This window comes from Diprion similis, chromosome 14, assembly GCF_021155765.1.
Source record: "Diprion similis isolate iyDipSimi1 chromosome 14, iyDipSimi1.1, whole genome shotgun sequence".
Lineage (NCBI taxonomy): Eukaryota > Metazoa > Arthropoda > Insecta > Hymenoptera > Diprionidae > Diprion > Diprion similis.
In genome coordinates, this window is record NC_060118.1 from 9,507,419 (window position 1) to 9,529,013 (window position 21,595).

At 38.9% G+C, this 21,595-nt stretch overlaps 3 protein-coding genes across 3 annotated transcripts; all 3 read left to right on the forward strand.

Moving 5' to 3' along the window:
* The first annotated feature begins 232 nt into the window (after positions 1–232).
* On the forward strand, positions 233–672 carry LOC124414551 (cytochrome P450 6a2-like). The gene is made up of 2 exons (XM_046895516.1): positions 233–316; positions 390–672. The coding sequence occupies exons 1-2, from the start codon at positions 241–243 to the stop codon at positions 629–631; spliced, it is 318 nt and encodes a 105-aa protein (XP_046751472.1). The 5' UTR covers positions 233–240; the 3' UTR covers positions 632–672.
* Positions 673–4,054: 3,382 nt separating this feature from the next.
* Positions 4,055–13,208, forward strand: LOC124414469. The gene is made up of 12 exons (XM_046895417.1): positions 4,055–4,258; positions 4,326–4,695; positions 5,006–5,343; positions 5,416–5,649; positions 5,748–5,999; positions 6,244–6,408; positions 9,759–9,956; positions 10,043–10,412; positions 10,753–11,090; positions 11,173–11,406; positions 11,502–11,753; positions 13,009–13,208. Exons 1-12 carry the CDS (start codon positions 4,072–4,074, stop codon positions 13,173–13,175), a joined length of 3,105 nt encoding a protein of 1,034 aa, XP_046751373.1. The 5' UTR covers positions 4,055–4,071; the 3' UTR covers positions 13,176–13,208.
* Positions 13,209–16,634: 3,426 nt separating this feature from the next.
* LOC124414544 (probable cytochrome P450 6a13) lies at positions 16,635–19,349 on the forward strand. Its single transcript, XM_046895508.1, has 6 exons — positions 16,635–16,821; positions 16,909–17,278; positions 17,613–17,950; positions 18,033–18,266; positions 18,362–18,613; positions 19,152–19,349. The coding sequence occupies exons 1-6, from the start codon at positions 16,635–16,637 to the stop codon at positions 19,316–19,318; spliced, it is 1,548 nt and encodes a 515-aa protein (XP_046751464.1). The 3' UTR covers positions 19,319–19,349.
* The last annotated feature ends 2,246 nt before the right edge of the window (positions 19,350–21,595 follow it).

Sequence of the window (21,595 nt, forward strand, 5' to 3'; positions counted from 1 at the left end):
TCGGTTGCCTTTGGGATTCAAAGCAACAGCCTGGATGATCCGCAAGCCGAGTTTCATTTCTGGGGCCGAAAGCTCGTGGAGCCTAAACCAGTGCTGAATGCACTTATCGTTCTGTGTCCACCGGTGATGAAGATGTTGAAAATAAAGTACATTGACGATGGAATTTCAAATCATGTAATAACCGCCTGCAAGAACACTGTCGAATACAGGACGGCCAATAATGTCGTTCGAAATGACTTCATGGACCAGGTCATCCAGCTGATGACCAAAGGCTACGTGAACTCTGACGACGGTAAAGACACGCCACAGGATCCAGGTGAGCGATTGATTCTTTCTTTTTTGAGGGTCGACAGAAGCAGAAATCCGAAGAGTAATTCATATCCATCTAGTGACCGGCATTGAGAAGATCACCTTGCTGGAAGCAGCGGCTCAGGTCTTCATTTTCTGGTTTGGCGGATTCGAGACGTCTTCTACCACCGCCACATACTGCTTGTATGAAATGGCGATGAATCAGGATATCCAAGAGAAGCTTGCCGATGAAATCAACAGTGTGTCACAGAAGTTCGGTGGCTTATCATACGAATCCATCATGGAAATGACGTATCTTGATAAAGTGATCTCAGGTCAATAATCAAAAAGAGCTTAAGAATATTTATTCTAGTAGTTCCAATAAGTCACATGTTTTTCTATCATCAAAGATTTACTTTTCCTCACAGAAACCCTCAGAAAGTACCCAACCTTCATGATCCTGAACAGGGAGTGCACCAGGGAAGTCGAGCTTCCCGAGACCGGGTTTGTCGTCCCAGTCGGAACCCCGATAGTCATTCCGGTGTTGGGTATCCACCATGACCCTGAAATTTACCCCGAACCGGAGAGATTTGATCCCGAGCGTTTTAACCAAGAAAATATCGCCAAGCGACACCGATACGCTTACCTTCCGTTTGGCCAAGGGCCCAGAAACTGCATCGGTGAGTTTCGACCGCTTTCCCAACTTGGATACATTTTCGCTGAGTCAATTCTGTATCTTTAACAGGCATGAAGTTTGGGCTTCTTCAAACGAAAATTGCTGTCATCACTGTGCTCTCCGAGTATCGTGTCAAGCCAGGACCTGACACCAAAATTCCCCTACTTCCCGACGCAGCAACTTTTTTTCTTGTTCCCTATGGTAAAGTGACGCTACGTCTTGAGAAAAGGTAGAGAAACAAAATGAATCAACTGAAACAATAGCTCACCTTCTCTTCGTTAAGTATACTTCATGGTGTATGTTTTTCAAAGACTTTGTGATTTCGGAAAATAAATGTGGTGCAAAAGCAAACTTACGTCGTTCCTTACATTCTTGCTATTTCTCAGTACCCATCAACTAAAATTTCCGTCATATAGTATAACGGCCAATACCGTATGAAATTATTAGATCAGTTGACCCTGAAATGAAAAGTAAGAGTTTCAAATATTTTTCGCTGACCGTTCAATTCGTGCGAATTTTTAAAACTGCCAACAAATTTAACCCCTCCGTCCGATAGCATCCCGCCTGATTTTCGAACTGTATGCAAATGACAATACTGAGATACCGAAAACAAGTGTTTCAGTTACCTATAGTACGACTGAGATTCATATTGGTAGATCAATTGGTAGCTGAAGCGACAGTTTTTGCTCCTACAGTTGTAGAGTTCGTCAAGTATGAGTTGAAGTTTGGGAGGTATGGAGGTTGAACGCGTTCGAACGAATTATTAACCCGACGATAATCGAAAATATTCGCCTCGTGGCTGCATTTTTGTTTATATGGGATTTCGACCCTCAGGAATCAAAATCTGAAGTCATTTTTAAACCGCATATTCGCAGTTTTGAGGAAACAGCCAAATTTCACATTTTTCTCAAAAACTGCTATCGATAGATAAAAAATGACTTGACCATCGTAAAGAACGGAAAATTCTACATGGAACTGTGTTCTCATATGTTAGAAAAGGAGTAGAATAAACAAATTGAGAAAAAATAAATTATTTCACTAAAATTCCCCAGATGACGTTGATAAGTAGAATTTTTTTTTTTTTTATCAATTTGGTCATCCGACTCCGTTTATGACGTAGATGATCATTTTAGACATTGGAGCGTAACGCGCTTACTGGCCGTATTTAAAATGACTAAAAACAGTATTTTGGTATGCTAGGAGACCATTAAAAAAAAATTTCATACCGAAAGGCGATGCCACGATACAGTTAAGCCAAAGTTGAGCTTTCTTTAAAACATGCTCAGATCAAACGCAAGAACAAGAATTTTAGTAATAAAACGCACAAATATGTGCAATTTTTCAATATCAAAATCAAATGATGTAAAACATGGTTTTAGCCTTAAACCCTCCAGAATCTGTGAACCGCCAATCCTGTTCAAAATCCATATTTCAAATTCTTCCGTTTCATCTGCCACCCTACCATTCTAATCTCATTCAGATTTTCCTAAACTAGAAAATTTCAAAACCAGTGTGAAAGAATTTCATAAAGAAATCTTTAAATATTCGAGCTGTATCGTAAAATTGAAGACATCGGTGCTGAATTTTCCATGAAAACAAGATGCCTAGAGTAATCGTCAGTAGACTGGCTACGTTTCCAGAGTGATCGTTAAAAAACGAGAAGACCTCCGATGATGTGTGAGAATACCTTTGGTCACCATGACTCAGCATGCGTGAATTCGCATCTTCGCCGATTATTTTTCTTACTGACTGCGATACTTTGATTTGTTGAATATTCAACGACGAATCAAGAAAAAGAGAAACAAGTAAATCAAGCATCTTATAAACAATCTTGCCAGTAAGTGTTCCCGCAAATTCGTATATAAAAGTACAATGTACATGAATTTTTGTTTTAATTCTTTAGTAAATAAAAATGAAGTATTTGAATTGAAGTTTTGATAGAAGCACTAAGTCCCTATGTGTGAAAATAATTTGGTTCCTTGCTATTTTAGGAGGAGACTTGCGAGTTCGTTTGTTTGTTTTTTTTTTTTTTTTGAGGAGTGAAAAATTGTCTCGTAGCTTTGTATGTATATTCAATTACCGTTCATTTCAGATAAGATTATATTTATTCGTGACATAAGACTGGGAACTGTAGCTACATCGCCTCTGTCAAACTTTATTCGGAGAGGGGATTCGCAATCAAATTACGGTCATTTCCAAATGGTCTTTTCGCGAGAACACAAGTCCCGACTGTTCGGTCCACGTCTTCATTGCAAATAAGATTTCAACTAACGGGTGAGTTCGCTGTTTTTCCAGAGGTTGTTTGAAAAATGGTTTTACAATATGAACTGCATGAAATATTATGCAAATGAGTTTTGTCGATTGAGAATAAATACTTGAAGAATATAACGAGAAGGAAACTTCAAAATTATACAGTGGATCGATCGAGTTTGAGATTATCACGAACTTTCAAATTTATTTACTCTAATTCAGCAGGCGATTTTAGAAGCGTGGTCAAATGTGGCTGGTCATACACAGTTATGGATGGTTATTGTTAGGAAATTCCGTGCCAATTTCATTATTGACTTTTTTTCTAACTTTCCGCTTTTTTTTATTAAGAGTAGTTATTATAATAACCCCGAAAGTAAAAAGTCGAGTTTCTACTTTATAATTTACAGATGTACGTGTGTGTGTGTGTGACTGTGTATATCTAATCTACAGAGCTTTTATTAAATTGAAACTGATTAGATTCTCGTCTCGATCAGATCAGCGATTTTGTAGTTAATAGATTAACTCTGGGAAATTTCCGATACTAAAAGTTTATTCCAAAAATTGTTAACGATAAATAACACTGATTGCCTTCGAGAGTCAGAAAAATCATGTTAAAAATCGCTGACCAGTTCCGAGAAGTCAAGAGTTGGTCCCACGTCAAATTGGTATGGAATGACCCATATAAAGTTGAAAAACTACTGCCCCATTCCAGCAGAAGAAATGAGAGAGAGCACTGGTAATGAGAGTGACTGTGAACCAAGGAAGAAATAATGCGAATAATATTATGAATAATTGTTTAAATCTACCAAAAAAAAAACAAAAAAAAACAAACGCAATTCCAAAAATTTTCCAGAGCAATGGGTATCGTTTCGGCAAACTTGATTCTCCAGCTCCTGGGAATAATAATTACGATTTTTGGTACGATATATCTTTATTTGAAACATGTCGCTTACCATTACTGGAGTTCGAAGGGAATCCTTCAGGTTGAACCTGCCGTTCCGTTCGGTAGCCTTTGGCCAGTCCTAACAGCAAAGAAATCCGTGGGTAAGTCTGAAGCTTTTATTTTACGGGAGAAAAGGAGACAGAAAAGTTTATCATCGAAATGTAACAGGTCAACTGATGAGCGATCTGTACTTGAACTTCAGGAAGAACCGCATCTTTGGATTATACTCGTTCCACAAGCCAACACTGATGGTCTGCGACCCCGAGATAATCAAGTTTATAATGACGAAAGAATTCACGGCTTTCCAAGACCGCGGTATGTTTCACAACCAAAAAAAGGATCCAATATCGGGCCACCTGTTCCTGCTTGGTGGTGCAAAGTGGAAACGCCTCAGAGCAAAGTTCACGCCGACTTTTACGACGGGAAAAATAAAGCAGATGTTCCCAACGGTCAAGGAAATAGCAGACAACCTTAGCAAACGCATGCATGAAGAGATCGAACAAAGCAGTGTCGTAGAAGTCAAGGATCTGATGGCCAGGTAGGTCGAAACAACACGAGCACTGCCAATGAAAATGGAGATGGTTCAAAAAATTTAGTGAAATGGTTTTCTCATTAACGAGACACTTTGGTCCCGATTTTTGAAATTTCCAAAAGTCTGCTGGGATTGGTAGTATTCAAATATCGCGAGAGGATTTTTTCTGACAAATGAGATCCTTACCAAAATATAACTTGTCGTTAATTCCTGTCAGCACAAATTTGGAAACCTTGCTAATTTTTCACCGAACTGAAGGAATTCAGAACCGTTCTCGCAAGTTAAACTGTTCGTCGTTTCTGATCAATGTACGCAGGTTTTCCACAGATGTAATAGCTTCGATAGCCTTCGGGATCGAATGCAACAGCTTGGATAACCCGGAAGCAGAATTTCGTGTCTTCGGTCGGAAGTTCCTGGAGCCTCAACCCGTGAAAAATACGTTGATGTCGTTATCCCCGACACTTATGTCGTTGTTGAACTTCACGGTCGCTGATGAGGGTACGACAAAGTTTATAATAAAGACCTTCAAGAATACCGTCAAGTACAGAACAGAGAACAATGTGGTTCGGAAGGACTTTATGGACCTCGTTATCCAGCTGATGACCAAGGGCTACGTGACCTCTGATGACGACAAAGATACGAATCGGAATCCAGGTGAATGATCGTTTATTTTTTCGCAAGATTCTGGTCGAGCAGGATTTTAGAAAACCTTTCTTAACGATCCAGTGGCTGACAGTGAGAAGATCAGTATGCTAGAAGGAGCAGCTCAGGCCTTTGTATTCTGGGTTGGCGGTTTCGAGACGTCTTCTTCGACTGCGACTCACTGTCTGTACGAGATGGCGATGAACCCGGAGATCCAAGAGAAACTTGTTAGTGAAATTGACACTGTTCTGGAGAAGGTTGGAGGTTTGACGTACGATGCAATCGCAGAGATGCCCTATCTTGACAAAGTGGTTTCAGGTACCTAAGTCAACTAGAAGTATTTGAAAATAATTATAAATGCCATTTGAATTACGGACGCGCCTAATACCAAAGTGTCCATGATCCATGTTTTTCAGAAACTCTCAGGAAATATCCTTCCTTCCCAGTCCTGAACAGAGCGTGCAACAGAGAAGTCGAGTTGCCAGGGACTGGATTCGTTGTTCCAACCGGAACCCCGATAATCATTCCCACGTTGGGGATGCATTGGGACCCTGACATTTATCCTGACCCGGAGAAATTCGATCCGGAACGATTTAACGAGGAGAATGTCGCCAAGAGACATCGTTATGCTTATCTTCCGTTTGGCGAAGGCCCCAGGAATTGCATCGGTGAGTTTCAACTACGATCTCGACTAACAAATAAGGTATTCTCGGTCAATCTCTCCGATTTGATTTCATTTTTAATACGTCATAGTTGACGAAAAACTAAGCGACTCTTGTTGTTTTTTATCTGCCATTGAACACTTCAAGGGAGTGAAACCAGCCTCCGAAGTAAGGCATGTCAAGGAGCTGTTTGGCAGTTTCACCCACAAGAACGTAATATTTTTCAACCAAGCTTCTGACTTTTTCACAGGTATGAGGTTCGGCCTTTTCCAAACGAAAATCAGTCTCATCACCCTGCTTTCCAAGTATCGTTTCAAACTGGCACCGGAAACCAAAGTACCCCTACCTGTGGATACCGGAAATTTCCTATTCATGTCATTCGGTGGAGTGCCACTACGAGTCGAAGAACGTTACTAGATACTGGGAAACTTTTTTATTTATTCTCTTGTCTACTGCAAAAATAAACTGACCTCTTTCAGACAATTGTTATTAAAATTCATTACACATCCTTCCATTTCTTACTATTTAGATTTTTTTCCTCTCCAAAAGTGACGATATTAACCTTGAATGGTATTTATATACATTACATCACATCAGTGCGTAGAAGAACATTCGTATCATGTATGGAGCACACCAATCGTTACCCATGTCATGATATTTGATTACCATACATCGCAAATGACTAGCCTTTAGCGTTACTCAAGCATATATATATATATATATATATATATGTTTACAACTTAAACCAATGTTATATTTATTTGGCCACATTGATTTGCTCACAGGCGTAATGAATTCCGAATAGTCCCAATCATGACAATTGCTTGTCATTTTATTTACACGAGATATGGAATTGGATGTCACAATTAGTAAAAGTCTACCATCTTTAATCGTAGGTATTTCATTCTCCAATTTTTAGGAATATTCCCGCCACAGTTTGTTAACTATTTTATGAATCACCGATTGAATTTATGTAACGCAGGTACGCGGCAGGTTAATTTTTTTTTTTTTTTACTGCGTTCCGTAGGTAAGATAACCGTTTTGGCGGCACTACAAAAAAGCGCACTCTTACGCCTTGAAATTAGAAGTAAAAAGTGTTTCTTTTTTGTACTCCATTTGCAATAATAATTGGTCTAAAAAAACTTTACCTCCTTGATTCAAAATCTAATATTATTAGAAATTTTTATTGACTTGTGCGATGCATCATTATTACGTGTTGATGATGTACAGAAAAAAAAATCCTCAACAAATTGAAGGACATTTTCATGACAATTTCAGGTTATTCAAGGACATTGCGGAAAACAAAAAAAAAAAAAACACTCTTTGAAAATAGTTACTCGGTGAACGGAAACAAAATGTATCATTAGCAGAAAACCTCAAAAATAGAATATTTCCAGGACACAAGAAGAAGTCAAGGATGTTTTCAGGACTTTTTAAAGACAATCAAAATTCAAGGACATTTCCAGAACCTCAAGAACTTCCAGGACCACTGAACACCATGATATGGACGGGTTTGATTTCATTTCTGGCAGTGGACTAAGTTGTTCAATCAACATCATCAGTGTTCAGCCATTTAAATTTATGGAAAAAGGATTATGCAAAAAAAAAAAAAAATCACAGCACAAAACAACTCTTGTCTCTGGAATTATTCTTGACACTATAAAAACTACGGAATGATCTCCAGTTATTTACAGCCAGCATTACGTAATATTCAACATGAGGTTTACACTTGTTCTGCTAAAAGGACATAATAAAAACAAGTGAAATTCATAAATGTGGTTTTTTTCCAGTATCGAATGCCTCCCGCACGGTTTTTTTATACTTCCATATGCTTTGACAGTGGGATTTAAAAAAATTGGACTTCGCTATTATTCGTTATATCTGTTTATCGTTTGTAATAGATAAGCGATAATGATCATTGGTTGCGTAACGCACTTCATCGCCAAGGTCAAGCTAATTTATAGACACAACGAAGCTCATAATTTTCAGCACACCGATTCCTCATGCATGTAGGAGAGGGGATTTGAGTCGGAATTCGCAAGTGCGATCACTTGCGTCAATAGTCCTGGTCATTGGCTAGGTACAACTGTTCTATTCGTGTCCAGATTGTGATAATATTTCACCTTACGCGTAAGTTGAGCATTTTTCTATGTTGATTTGAAAGAAATTGTTGATCAATAAAACGTTCGTAATATGATGTAAACGAATTCTATTTCTCTTGAATAAATATTTGAAGTAAATGAAGTAGGTTTAAATAAACTTCTAAATTATATGGGAGATCGACCGAGTTTTAGCAAGTAAATCGAAAGTGATTTGTTATAAATATTCATTGTACATACAGTGTTTTTTGAAACAACGTTTGGCTGCATGTTATGTAATCTGACTTGCCGCAGCATACCGGTCAACAATTGTATTTAAAAACATGTCGATCTGTAAAGATGGAACATTGATTTTTACTGAATTTCCCCGAACATTTAAGTATTTCGGACAAAAAGAATATTGAGTATAAATTAAACGAATTTTGTACTTGATTTAAGAAAGTAGTTGACACTAGATTTGCTATTTATATAATCATATTCTTCTAAACGAAAAGAATATTTGCCAACCGTTTCTCATTTTGGATTTTCTTCTTATTAAGTATGGACGCACCTAAAAATAGGTTTTTTTCGCAATATTTTTCACCACGAAAGAGTTTGTTCATCGGTTTGTTTGAGAAACTTCTTGACTGAATGAAAAATCTGGAACTCATAGAACTTAGCAGCAAATTAAAAAGTATTGAAAGAAGAATAAGGAAAAAAAATTTCTGATGAGCAAAAAATTGATAAATTTTTCTTGAAACAAGTAAATTAACTCGGTGAAACATAATCGATTATTTGGAAGAAGTAATAAAGAGGAAAGAGTAAAGGTTCGTTGGTTGTACATTGGAAATCGATTAATTTCCGGTCCAATCGGAGCTTTAAATTGACCGAGACGTAGGAATTTTTCATGCCCATCATTTGGTACAAAGATCCTGTAAATTTCAGATTTTTTCATTTAGCCATTTCCAAGATCATTCCTGGAGTTTTTCGCACATACCGACACTCTCTAAAATAGCTATTTATGCGGCATGCCCGTAAACCTCCTGTTTTTTTTTTTTTTGGCAAGGATAAAGATTTCAGAACGAGCTGAAGGCGAGCCGAAAGCGAGCCGCAAACTAGTACTGAAATTATCCGAGCCAAAAAACGGTTTACGGGCATACCACATACAATATTTTTTACGGTACGGGCATTGAAAAGCAAAACAAAGAGTGAGGTTATGTCGCGATCTGTTCGACGAAGCTACTTTATTCGGCAGTTCGGGATGCGCACTTCGAACTGCGCATCAAAACTGCGGAATAAAGACTTTATTCCGCAACTTTGTTCGCTGCCGTATAAAGGGTCACTTTACGGAACGAAAACTGCCACAAAAAGTGGACTTTTCAATGCCCATACCGTAAAAACACATTGCTCGGATTCTAGAGGTTAGAAAAAATAAAAATACGTTGAAATTAGAAAAGATGATTTTTGACGAGAGCCAATACTTTTAACACCCAAAAGTGATGGTAAGTAAAAGGAAATCACCATAAATTCCTGATACGAAGTGTGAATAATGTGACGAATAAATAATGCATGTGAATTTATTAGGATCTTCATAAATCCATCAAGAGAATGATGATCTATGATTTCAGATTGTGCGGTGGGCAAAACAAATCTTTGAATATCCTAAGTCAGGGGAACCCCTGATAAGTTCGTGATACGATGGGGCTTATTTCAGCAAACTTTCTTCTTCAGCTTCTGGGAACGATAATTGCGATCTCTTTTGCGATATATCTTTACTTAAAACATGTCGCATACCATTACTGGAGTTCAAAGGGAATCGCGCAGTCTGAACCTATGGTTCCGTTTGGTGTTATATGGCCGGTCTTAACAGCAAAAAAGTCTGTGGGTAAGGAGAATGGGTTAAAAAAATTTAATTTATAGGAGAAAAACGTCCCCTCCATGAACTGGATGTTTATCACTTGCGTCTTGCAGGGCAACTGATGCGCGACCTATATTTAAAGTTCAGGAAGAACCGCATCTTCGGAGTCTACTCGTTCCACATACCGAACCTCGTGGTCTGCGACCCTGAGATCATTCGATTCATAATGACGAAGGAGTTCACGGCGTTCCAGGATCGCGGCATGTATCACAACGAACAGCTTGACCCAATGTCAGGTAACCTGTTCCTGCTTGGTGGTCCGAAATGGCGGCAGCTCAGGGTTAAGTTCACGCCAATATTCACGACTGGAAAAATAAAGTACATGTTCACCACGGTGAAGGCAATTGCGGATAACCTCAGCAAGCAGATAGCCGAGGAGTCCAGCCAGAGCGACCTCGTTGAGGTCAAGGATCTCATGGCCAGGTGGGTCTAATTAATTCGTCGACACGAGTACAGTGAGTGGTCTAAGATGGAGAACGCGCGAAAAATTCGGACCGATTATTATGAATGGTCTCATCAGTCTACATGATTCTAATTTTCTAAGAGTTATTTTGGATTACATGCCTAGATGCGAAATGAAAATTCTTTGGAATCAATTACATCGATACAAAGATTATTGCTTTTCGTCAGTTTTAGCCAGTAAAAATTTTGAATGATCAGAATTTCGACGATCCAGACTGAAGATTGACGTAGATTTATACTGATCGTGATTTTCACTACTCCTAGCAAAATTATCCTCGTCAGTTCTGATTCCCGAGTACAGATTCTCCACTGATGTAATCGCCTCAGTCGCTTTCGGGATCGAGTGTAATAGCCTGGAGAACCCGGAAGCAGAGTTTCGCGCATGGGGCCGTAAATTCCTCCAGCCTCAACCAGTAAAAAACACCATGATGGCACTGTGTCCGTCGATAATGATGATGTTCAACATCAAGTTTATCGACGAAGGCGCTTCCAATTTCATAATAAACGCCTTCAAGGACACCGTCGAATATAGAACGGCGAATAATGTGGTTCGAAAGGACTTCATGGACCTCGTTATCCAGCTGCTGACCAAGGGCTACGTCAACTCTGACGATGGCAAGGACACGCAGCAGGATTCAGGTAGGCGACTGATTACTTACTTCTCGAGTGTCTGAGGAAGAGGAAGTTTAGGAAGTTTAAAACTTATCTGGCAACGCTGCAGTGACTGCAAACGATAAGATCACCATGCTGGAAGGAGCTGCACAGGCCTTCGTATTCTGGGTTGGCGGCTTCGAGACGTCTTCATCGACCGCGACTCACTGCCTCTACGAGATGGCAATGAATCAAGACATCCAGGATAAACTCGCCGAGGAAATGAACAGGGTGCTGGAGAAGTTCGGGGGTTTGACGTACGACGCCATCATGGAAATGACCTATCTTCACAAAGTGGTTTCAGGTCAGTGAACGATGAGAATTTGAAAACAGTTATTCTAGTGCAATATGGATCACTCGATTCTTTCTCGACCAAACTTTCATGATCCACGTTTACAGAAACGCTCAGGAAGTATCCATCCGTCCCAGTCCTGAACAGGGAGTGCAACAGGGAAGTCGAGTTGCCTGGGACCGGATTCGTCGTTCCAGTTGGAACCCCGATACTTTTCCCAGTATTGGGAATCCACTGGGACCCCGAAATTTATCCTTCCCCAGAGAAATTCGACCCGGAACGTTTCACCGAAGAGAACATCGCCAAGAGACATCGTTATGCTTACCTACCGTTTGGCGAAGGGCCCAGGAATTGTATCGGTGAGTTTTAACGGCCATCCCGACTTACGAGGGAAGTAGACGCATCCGGGGTGACCGAATTCGGTAAAATTTGAAATGGCGAAACTAAATCGAATTTCATTGAAGCCGTATTATTTTCCGTCACATGGCCGACGATTCCTGAGATATCACGTGGAGTTTATTTAAAAAATCATTTGGATTCTTTATTTGTATTTTTATTACCATCATGTACATTTTAATGCAATTATTTCCCTCCTGCAGAATGTCCTGGATGGACATATCAATCAAACAAATGATATAATGCGGGTATTATCATTAATCATACGTTATCAAAGGCTCTGCAAAGTACCAATCTTTGTCAGAAACAGCATTGGTACACGTGCGCGAGTAATGATCATGGTAAAAGCATTTAAAACAAACACATAATAATGTAAGTACTGCATACGCATCATATATGTACGACTTTGTCTATTATTCGAGGAAAATAATTCATTGATATTCGTGAAAACTATTCTAGATTCGGTTAATTTTGCTGCGAACCAGGCGTATTGCAGCATGTCTCTGAAAACAGATAAGCAGATAATTGATTATGGATCAAGAAATGGATTTTTTCAGAATGTTTTCTTGTGCTCAACTCGCGGTCTTCCGTCACAAGTCACGTAGTTTTGTAATCTTTTATTTAATTCATTTTGAAGTTGCATTTTTTTTTTATTGCCTCTTGCCTCGAACCTCGTAGCTGAATCAGAAAAAAAATTCTCGTCGAAGCGCAGAGCATAAAAACAATATTGAGAAGTCGCTACCAGTTATTGAAATATTTTTCATTTTTTATTTATTGTTATGTGTACACCTTAGGGACTTAGATGTGTATAGTATAGACAGTTTTTTTTACTGAAAAAGGAGTATCACATGACCATAATGTCCTCATTTCTTTTACAGTACTGACTTTTGTAAGCAATGATTGATTGAACCAGGACAGAAAAACATAAAAGAATCCATTTTGTTATATTACTTTATTTTTTGGTAGCTCGGTTCAATTAATCATTGTTCATAAAAATTTGACAGCGAGTTTTTAAACGAGAGGCGATGAAGAAAATACAAGTACATGAATAATATATGTGATTTCTCAGGAAACGTTATTCATGGGACAGAAAAAATACGAGTCTAACGAAATTCGATCTAGTTTCACCAGTTCAAATTTCATAAAAATCGGTCACCCCGAATGCGTGTACTTTTCTCGTTAGACAAGTGCACTGAGTCCCTTCTGACCTCTTTGCAGGCATGAGGTTCGGTCTTCTTCAAACAAAAATCGGCCTGATCACCCTGCTTTCGAAGTATCGTTTGAAGCCAGGACCCGACACGAAATCACCCTTGGTCATGGACACCGGAAATTTTCTACAAATGCCGCTTGGCGGTATGAAGCTCAGAATCGAGGAAAGACGTTAGATGACTAAGAATAGTTTCGATATAAATTTTCAAATTTGTTAAGTGGGACTGAAGTTTACAATGGAAATATAGCCTCGATAGTGTATAAAATAATAACGACAACAATAGAAAGCCCAGCATTTCATTTTATCGAAATTTGCGAACAAGCCTCTGGTTCCTTTAATGTATAACCAATTTAATGTATTTTTCACTTTACTTCACCGATTCCCTACACAACAAACACGCTCTTCATTCTAACTATTCGAACCTAATTGGTTCAAAAGATTATCTCTGTACCGCACTTAAAATAAACTCAACTTTGTAACATTTTGCTGTTCAAGACCAGTTGAACGACTTCAAGAAAATCTAACACAGTTTGGTATGGATTTCTTTCATAATCAAAGTTGATTTTGTATTGAAAACATTTTCTTCAATAAGAATTATATTGTGAGGATTTGTTTGAACCAAGAGCAATTCATTATTTCCACTCCTTATCGAATTAACATGGACAATTATGAAAAAATCTTTTGTCCTGGTTATTTGCAAAATGCAAATTTGGTGATTTTCTTTAATTGGTTAATTACAATTAATGATAACTACTCGCATCATTTTTTACTCTCGAAACTCTACGTTCAAAACGATGAGTAACGATTCATCAAAGGATACGAGGCATCGACAGGATGAAACTTGCGCCATATTTGTGGACAAATCCTTTCAATAAAACTTTTTCCTTATTATTTTTAATGATATGAAATGAATTGGGATCAAAATGAAGTCGATTTTAGATCACGTCGAATTTTTTGGAAGTAGATGTAGAGGTCTCTCCAACTTTACTCGCATCCAACAATCAGTTGAGTTCAACGAACGCGCTTCCCTCCTAGAGTGATGAATCGGTTACCTTGACCTAGCGCATTTGAACTAAAATTTTATCTAGTTACGTCAGCGTGCGTAAAAGCAATGGCGCGTCTCTAACACACGTCCTCCTGTTTATCCGATCATCATAGACACAAGAGGCAGCACACTTCTGTCAAGTTGTCGCAAACATTGCCAAGCTTCTTCGATCATCGAGTATTCGAAATGACAATAACAACGTTCTCGAGTTAATTGTGTGGTAGAGACACTGCAAGATGTGGAAATGGAGCAACAATATATCTCAGTAACAAAATAGATTCAAAATTCACGAGCGAAAATTTTCCAGAGTCTGGAAAAGCGATTCTAAACAGCTCTAACCGACGACATTATTTCGGGCCGATGCAGAGATGATTTCTGTTTCTTATGGGTTTTATGTATTTCATTTGTTTCCTGTTTACGAGACCGTAAATGCGAAGATTAAATCTACAAATTAAGATCTGTTGCTGCCCTGTCTCACTCGCGTGTATCAGATCAGAATTAATGGAGAATTCAAATCTCAACTCAGTGATTGAAAAATTCTACAAGAATTTTGGTAACCTGATGAAATCTAGAATAATACTCACCACTAAAAATTTGCCACAAAAATATTTGCATCCTTAAAAAAGGTGCATAATTTATCATATTATTAAAGGCTATTGAGTTTTTCCATTAAAAAGTTTTCCCCCGTGGATAAGCTCAGCAAGCAGATAATCAAAGAGATCAACCAAACCGACTTCATCGAGGTCAAGGATCTCGTGGCTAGGTGGGTTGGTTGAGAAAATCTACAAACTTATAGTGACTAGTCGAAGGTGACGGATACTCAAATGTGTCAAACTGATCTTTAGAAATCTCATCAATTTTGGTAAGATCAAACGTTTTGTTTGGTATCGTGTCCACAATTGGAATCGTATAAAATACTCTGCTTACGACCCTAGAAAAAGTAGTCCGTTGTCACTTCGAAATTCTTCGTTGGTGCTTCGAAATTGAGGAATTTTGTATGTCATTCACTTTCATAGTGTAGAATCAAACTAACTTTAGGCGAGGTAAGTATTTCCGGAGGTCTTCGTTCGTCTGCCAAGGTATTCGATTACCATTCATTGATAATTATCACCCTAAACTGTTACTCAGACAAACATTTTGTCACCACGCAAGAATTCGGACCACGATTATGGTTATTCTGCCGTGACTCCTGACAATTGCGCCAGCGGAGATGATGGTGCATGATTTGGTAAGCATGGGTCAAGCGCAGGTTCTACATTTCATCTACTCAATTTGAATGTAGCCTCCATAGTCTAGTGGTTACTCTATAGTCTACTAATTTGGTGTGTTCCGAATTCGTTTACACCTATAGAGTGATAGAAACGACAGGCAATATCAGAGAATGTCAGATGGCTTTCACTTTACCTCCAGCCGTGGCCCAGGTCACACGCATTTACAAAAGTTCCGAAAAGCTGAATTTCTATTTGCAACAAACGGTTTTCATATTTCCACAACCGATCATCGCGAATAAAACAATTCAAGTATCATCAGAACTGCGACTAGAATACTCAGCAGTGTGAAGGCTTCCATTCACCGAGTCCAAAGTGTGAAAATTCATTCAATAGGTGAGTACGTCGTGATTGATATCGAACAACAACAGGTACGTCACGTTATGGAGTAATTTTCTGAAATAGTTTGAAACAACTACACGTTACTCATAAAATTAGTACCAAATGACGAAAGATTTTTGCACCCTAATTTGTAGTTCATAAAATATGAAATATGATGTATTACGTATGATTTTGATGAATATTAGTTAATGGTATCTACTAAATATGACACACTACTTTTGACGAACAAGATTGTTTATCTCTTCATCCGTGGTTCTATTTCTGCACTTTAGTCTTCTCTTCGAACTGGGAACAAAACTTGCGGAATCTAATATGCTGACTGTTTCGATCGTGTCTCATCGTTCACAAATTGGTCATAATTGCAGAAATTATTTGCCCCTGAGTTTGACTGTTTTCGATTAAGATATACAGATATAATTTGGCACGGGTGAGGTCACACGGTACTATTTGACCATATCTGGTCGCCTAAGCTGCTGAAACATAGAAATGAAAAAGAAATCGTATTACTGGCACATTGCACTCAAGACAGTTACCATTGATCGTGGATCATGTTGACACGAAAAATATCGCGTCGAGGCACTTGCAGTCGAACGCGATAATTGACACGTCGTTATAAAATCATCAATAACGTGCGGTAGAAAAACAGAAGCCAAGTCCTCCATGGCACTCGTGAGCCGCGGTTCAATTACGAGAAAAAGATATTTTTGAACATCACCCTGAATGTGCATTGCTAAAATCGCTTTATAATGTGTTGTCCGTTTGAAATTGGAGGCAATTAGTTTGAGATTGATAGACTTAATGTTGTTAATATAACCTCAGGATCGCAGCGATCTAAGGCAATTGTAATAGTCTGTATTTTTAGAAGAAAAAAAAACAAGTGCTGGTGTAACAAGAGGTGTAATTTCAGGTTGAGCGATCAGTAATATAAGTCCAGGAATAGTCTTGCAGTCAGGGGAATCCCTGATTAGTTTTTGGATCCATGGGGCTTATTTCGGCAAACGTGCTCTTCCAGCTTCTGGGACTGATAACTGCGATCCTCGTTGCGGCATATCTTTATTTGAAACATGTCACTTACCAGTACTGGAGTTCGAAAGGAGTCGCGCAGGCCGAACCTGTCGTCCCGATTGGCAACTTATTTCCGGTCCTTAGAGGAAAAAAGTCCGTGGGTAAGGTGATTCGGTTACGAAATTTTCATTCCATGAAAAAGCAAAATCTCAGACACGTTTCGGATATTCATCGCTTGCGTCTTGCAGGTCAACAGATGCGCGACCTCTATTTGAAGTTCAGGAAGAACCCCATCTTCGGAGTCTACTCGTTCCACATACCCAACCTCGTAATCTGCGATCCTGAGATCATTCGATTTATACTCACGAAGGAGTTTACGGCGTTTCAGGACCGCGGCATGTATTCCAATGTAACGCATGAGCCACTGACAGCTAACCTGTTCCAGCTTGGTAGTCCGAAATGGCGGCATCTCAGGATGAAGTTCACGCCAACATTCACGTCTGGGAAAATGAAGTACATGTTCACCACGGTGAAGGATATTGCGAACAACCTTAGCAAGCAGATAGCCATAGAGTCCAGCCAGAGCGACCTCGTTGAGGTCAAGGATCTCATGGCAAGGTGGGTGCAATGAAATCGTTGACGCGCGTACAGTGAGTGGTCTAAGATGGAGAACGTCGAAGACATCCGGACTGATTGTTACGAATGGTCTCATCAGTCTGCATGGTTCTATTTTTGAAGTGTAATTTGGGTTTACATGCCTTCGGGCCAAATGAAATTTACAATCAATTATCGATACAAAGATTTTTACTTTCCTCCAGCTTTAGCCAGTGAAAATTTCAAATCATCAGAATTTTGACGATCCAGACTGAAGATCGACGTAGATTTATGCTGTTCGTAATTTTCACTACTCCTAGCAAAATTATCCTCGTCGTTTCTGAATTTCCGAGTACAGATTCTCCACTGATGTAATCGCCTCAGTAGCTTTCGGGATCGAGTGTAATAGCCTGGAAATCCCGGAAGCAGAGTTTCGCGCATGGGGCCGTAAATTCCTCCAGCCTGAACCACTAAAAAACACAATGATGACACTATGTCCGTCGGTAATGAAGATGTTCAACATCAAGTTTATCGACGAAGGCACTTCCAATTTCATAATAAACGCCTTCAAGGACACCGTCGAATATAGAACGGCGAATAATGTGGTTCGAAAGGACTTCATGGACCTCGTTATCCAGCTGCTGACCAAGGGCTACGTCAACTCTGACGATGGCAAGGACACGCAGCAGGATTCAGGTAGGCGACTGATTACTTACTTCTCGAGTGTCTGAGGAAGAGGAAGTTTAGGAAGTTTAAAACTTATCTGGCAACGCTGCAGTGACTGCAAGTGATAAGATCACCATGCTGGAAGGAGCTGCACAGGCCTTCGTATTCTGGGTTGCCGGCTTCGAGACGTCTTCATCGACCGCGACTCACTGCCTCTACGAGATGGCAATGAATCAAGACATCCAGGATACACTCTCCGAGGAAATGAACAGGGTGTTGGAGAAGTTCGGGGGTTTGACGTACGACGCCATCATGGAAATGACCTATCTTCACAAAGTGGTTTCAGGTCAGTGAACGATGAGAATTTGAAAACAGTTATTCTAGTGCAATTTGGATCACTCGATTCTTGCTCGACCAAACTTTCATGATCCACGTTTACAGAAACGCTCAGGAAGTATCCATCCGTCCCAATCCTCAACAGGGAGTGCAACAGGAAGGTTGAGTTGCCTGGAACCGGATTCGTCGTTCCAGTTGGAATCCAGATAGTCTTTCCAGTATTGGGAATCCACTGGGACCCCGAAATTTATCCTTCCCCAGAGAAATTCGACCCGGAACGTTTCACCGAAGAGAACATCGCCAAGAGACATCGTTATGCTTACCTACCGTTTGGCGAAGGGCCCAGGAATTGTATCGGTGAGTTTTAACGGCCATCCCGACTTACGAGGGAAGTAAACGCATCCAGGGTGGCGGAATTCGGTAAAATTTGGAATGGCGAAAGTAGACCGAATTTCATAGGATCCGTATTTTTTTCCGTCACATGGCCGGCGATTCCTGAGATATCACGTGGGTTTTATTTAAGTAGAAAATGTTTATTCGTGTTTTTATTACCGAAAGAAAACAAAAATCTCATTATATATATAAATCAATACTCTCAAACGAGATGTCCTTTTTCTGACCTTGACACCGAGTTTTCAAACGAGAGGTGAAAAAAAAATACAAGTTTATAGATAAAAATATTCTCGCAAATAATGAAGACATTAATAAAGAATCTTTTACAAAACAAACCGTAAGTGATTTCTCAGGAAACGTTGTTCATGGGATGGAAAAATAACGAGTCTAACGAAATTCGATCTAGTTTCACCAGTTCAAATTTCATAAAAATCGGTCACCCCGAATGCGTGTACTTTTCTCGTTAGACAAGTGCACTGAGTCCCTTCTGACCTCCTTGCAGGCATGAGGTTCGGTCTTCTTCAAACAAAAATCGGCCTGATCACCCTGCTTTCGAAGTATCGTTTGAAGCCAGGACCCGACACGAAATCACCCTTGGTCATGGACACCGGAAATTTTCTACAAATGCCGCTTGGCGGTATGAAGCTCAGAATCGAGGAAAGACGTTAGATGACTAAGAATAGTTTCGATATAAATTTTCAAATTTGTTAAGTGGGACTGAAGTTTACAATGGAAATATAGCCTCGATAGTGTATAAAATAATAACGACAACAATAGAAAGCCCAGCATTTCATTTTATCGAAATTTGCGAACAAGCCTCTGGTTCCTTTAATGTATAACCAATTTAATGTATTTTTCACTTTACTTCACCGATTCCCTACACAACAAACACGCTCTTCATTCTAACTATTCGAACCTAATTGGTTCAAAAGATTATCTCTGTACCGCACTTAAAATAAACTCAACTTTGTAACATTTTGCTGTTCAAGACCAGTTGAATGACTTCAAGAAAATCTAACATAGTTCGATATAGATTTCTTTCATAATCAAAGTTGATTTTGTATTGAAAACATTTTCTTCAATAAGAATTATATTATGAGGATTTGTTTTAACCAAGAGCAATTCATTATTTCCACTCCTTATCGAATTAACATGGAGAATTATGAAAAAATCTTTTGTCCTGGTTATTTGCAAAATGCAAGTACGGTGATTTTCTTTGTCACACGCATTTACAAAAGTTCCGAAAAGCTGAATTTCTATTTGCAACAAACGGTTTTCATATTTCCACAACCGATCATCGCGAATAAAACAATTCAAGTATCATCAGAACTGCGACTAGAATACTCAGCAGTGTGAAGGCTTCCATTCACCGAGTCCAAAGTGTGAAAATTCATTCAATAGGTGAGTACGTCGTGATTGATATCGAACAACAACAGGTACGTCACGTTATGGAGTAATTTTCTGAAATAGTTTGAAACAACTAAACGTTACTCATAAAATTGGTACCAAATGACGAAAGATTTTTGCACCCTAATTTGTAGTTCATAAAATATGAAATATGATGTATTACGTACGATTTTGATGAATATTAGTTAATGGTATCTACTAAATATGGCACACTACTTTTGACGGACGAGATTGTTTATCTCTTCATCCATGGTTCTATTTCTGCACTTTAGTCTCCTCTTCGAACTGCGAACAAAACTTGCGGAATCTAATATGCTGACTGTTTCGATCGTATCTCATCGTTCACAAATTGGTCATAATTGCAGAAATTATTTGCCCCTGGCGTTGACTGTTTTCGGATAAGATATATAGATATACTCTGGCGCAGATGAGGTCACACGGTACTATTTGACTATATCTGGTCGCCTAAGCTGCTGAAATATATAAATGGAAAAAAAATTGTATTACTGGCACATTGCACTCAAGACAGTTACCATTGATGAGTTTGAAAAAACGACTCTAAACAGCAACATCTTATTAATTTGCGATATAATCAAGGTTTAACCGTGAGTTGAGTATGATGTATGTGATTTCTTTTCCCCACTTTTTCAACACTGCCAAATAAATCATGAATCATATTTTATGATAAATAAGGTGGACCCCGGGCAATGCTCTCCCCACCGCGAATAAAACACCTCAGTACCCAGCGATGCTTCGAGCAATAAAGACGTTGAATTGAATTCTGCGCCACATTTAGCATTTGTGTTTAACCGACGAAATTATTCCAGATCGATGCGAAGATGAAAAATTAGTATTTCTCCAATAAAAGCTATTTTCAGGTATGTGTCTTCAAACGTTATACAACCCAGAGATTTTTTCTACGTATAATAATCGATCAAAAAATCATTGACAAAAAATTTTCTAAATAAATTTACAACTATATATAAATAAACTCGATATCGATCTCGAGAACTTCATAATGTCACTAAAATTCTACATTCTACGATATACATCATTTTTCTTTACTATATTTCTAAAAGAAGGGTTCATCCGAAACCATTAAAACATCGACGGTAGTTATCATTGAGAAAACTATTGATTTCCATACACGCATAGTAGATATGAAATTCAAGTAGCTGCTCAGGAGTTAAACCGTGTTGAACTGGCTAATTTGCAATTTCAACACCTGATGTTCACGCCTGTCATTATTCAATTCTCGTGGATCGTCATTTATCGATGAATCGAACTCGCGGATTACAATTATTAAATAAAACATCGTTAATGCATAGATATCTAATCAATTATTTCAAATTCGCATCAATCACAGATAAGATACTGAATACGACTACCTTGTGGCAAAAGTTGATCGAAACCTTCGAATTAGTAAACGTTTGCAGAACTAACCGACATCAATACGTACATGGAATGTAATCACTTGTCATTTTCACAGCATGAGTATCAATTGCTGAGTAAAAGTTTCTGCATTCACAATAAACTTCA

What these genes read in the sequence shown, in the direction of transcription:
- LOC124414551 (XM_046895516.1), top strand. Translation starts at nt 241, where the DNA reads ATGGACCAGGTCATCCAGCTGATGACCAAAGGCTACGTGAACTCTGAC. An exon ending in AGACACGCCACAGGATCCAG is followed by an intron (nt 317 to 389) that starts GTGAGCGATTGA and finishes ATATCCATCTAG; the next exon opens with TGACCGGCATTGAGAAGATC.
- LOC124414469 (XM_046895417.1), top strand. Translation starts at nt 4,072, where the DNA reads ATGGGTATCGTTTCGGCAAACTTGATTCTCCAGCTCCTGGGAATAATA. An exon ending in AACAGCAAAGAAATCCGTGG is followed by an intron (nt 4,259 to 4,325) that starts GTAAGTCTGAAG and finishes GAAATGTAACAG; the next exon opens with GTCAACTGATGAGCGATCTG. An exon ending in GTCAAGGATCTCATGGCCAG is followed by an intron (nt 10,413 to 10,752) that starts GTGGGTCTAATT and finishes TCCCGAGTACAG; the next exon opens with ATTCTCCACTGATGTAATCG.
- LOC124414544 (XM_046895508.1), top strand. Translation starts at nt 16,635, where the DNA reads ATGGGGCTTATTTCGGCAAACGTGCTCTTCCAGCTTCTGGGACTGATA. An exon ending in TAGAGGAAAAAAGTCCGTGG is followed by an intron (nt 16,822 to 16,908) that starts GTAAGGTGATTC and finishes TGCGTCTTGCAG; the next exon opens with GTCAACAGATGCGCGACCTC. An exon ending in TCTTCACAAAGTGGTTTCAG is followed by an intron (nt 18,267 to 18,361) that starts GTCAGTGAACGA and finishes CCACGTTTACAG; the next exon opens with AAACGCTCAGGAAGTATCCA.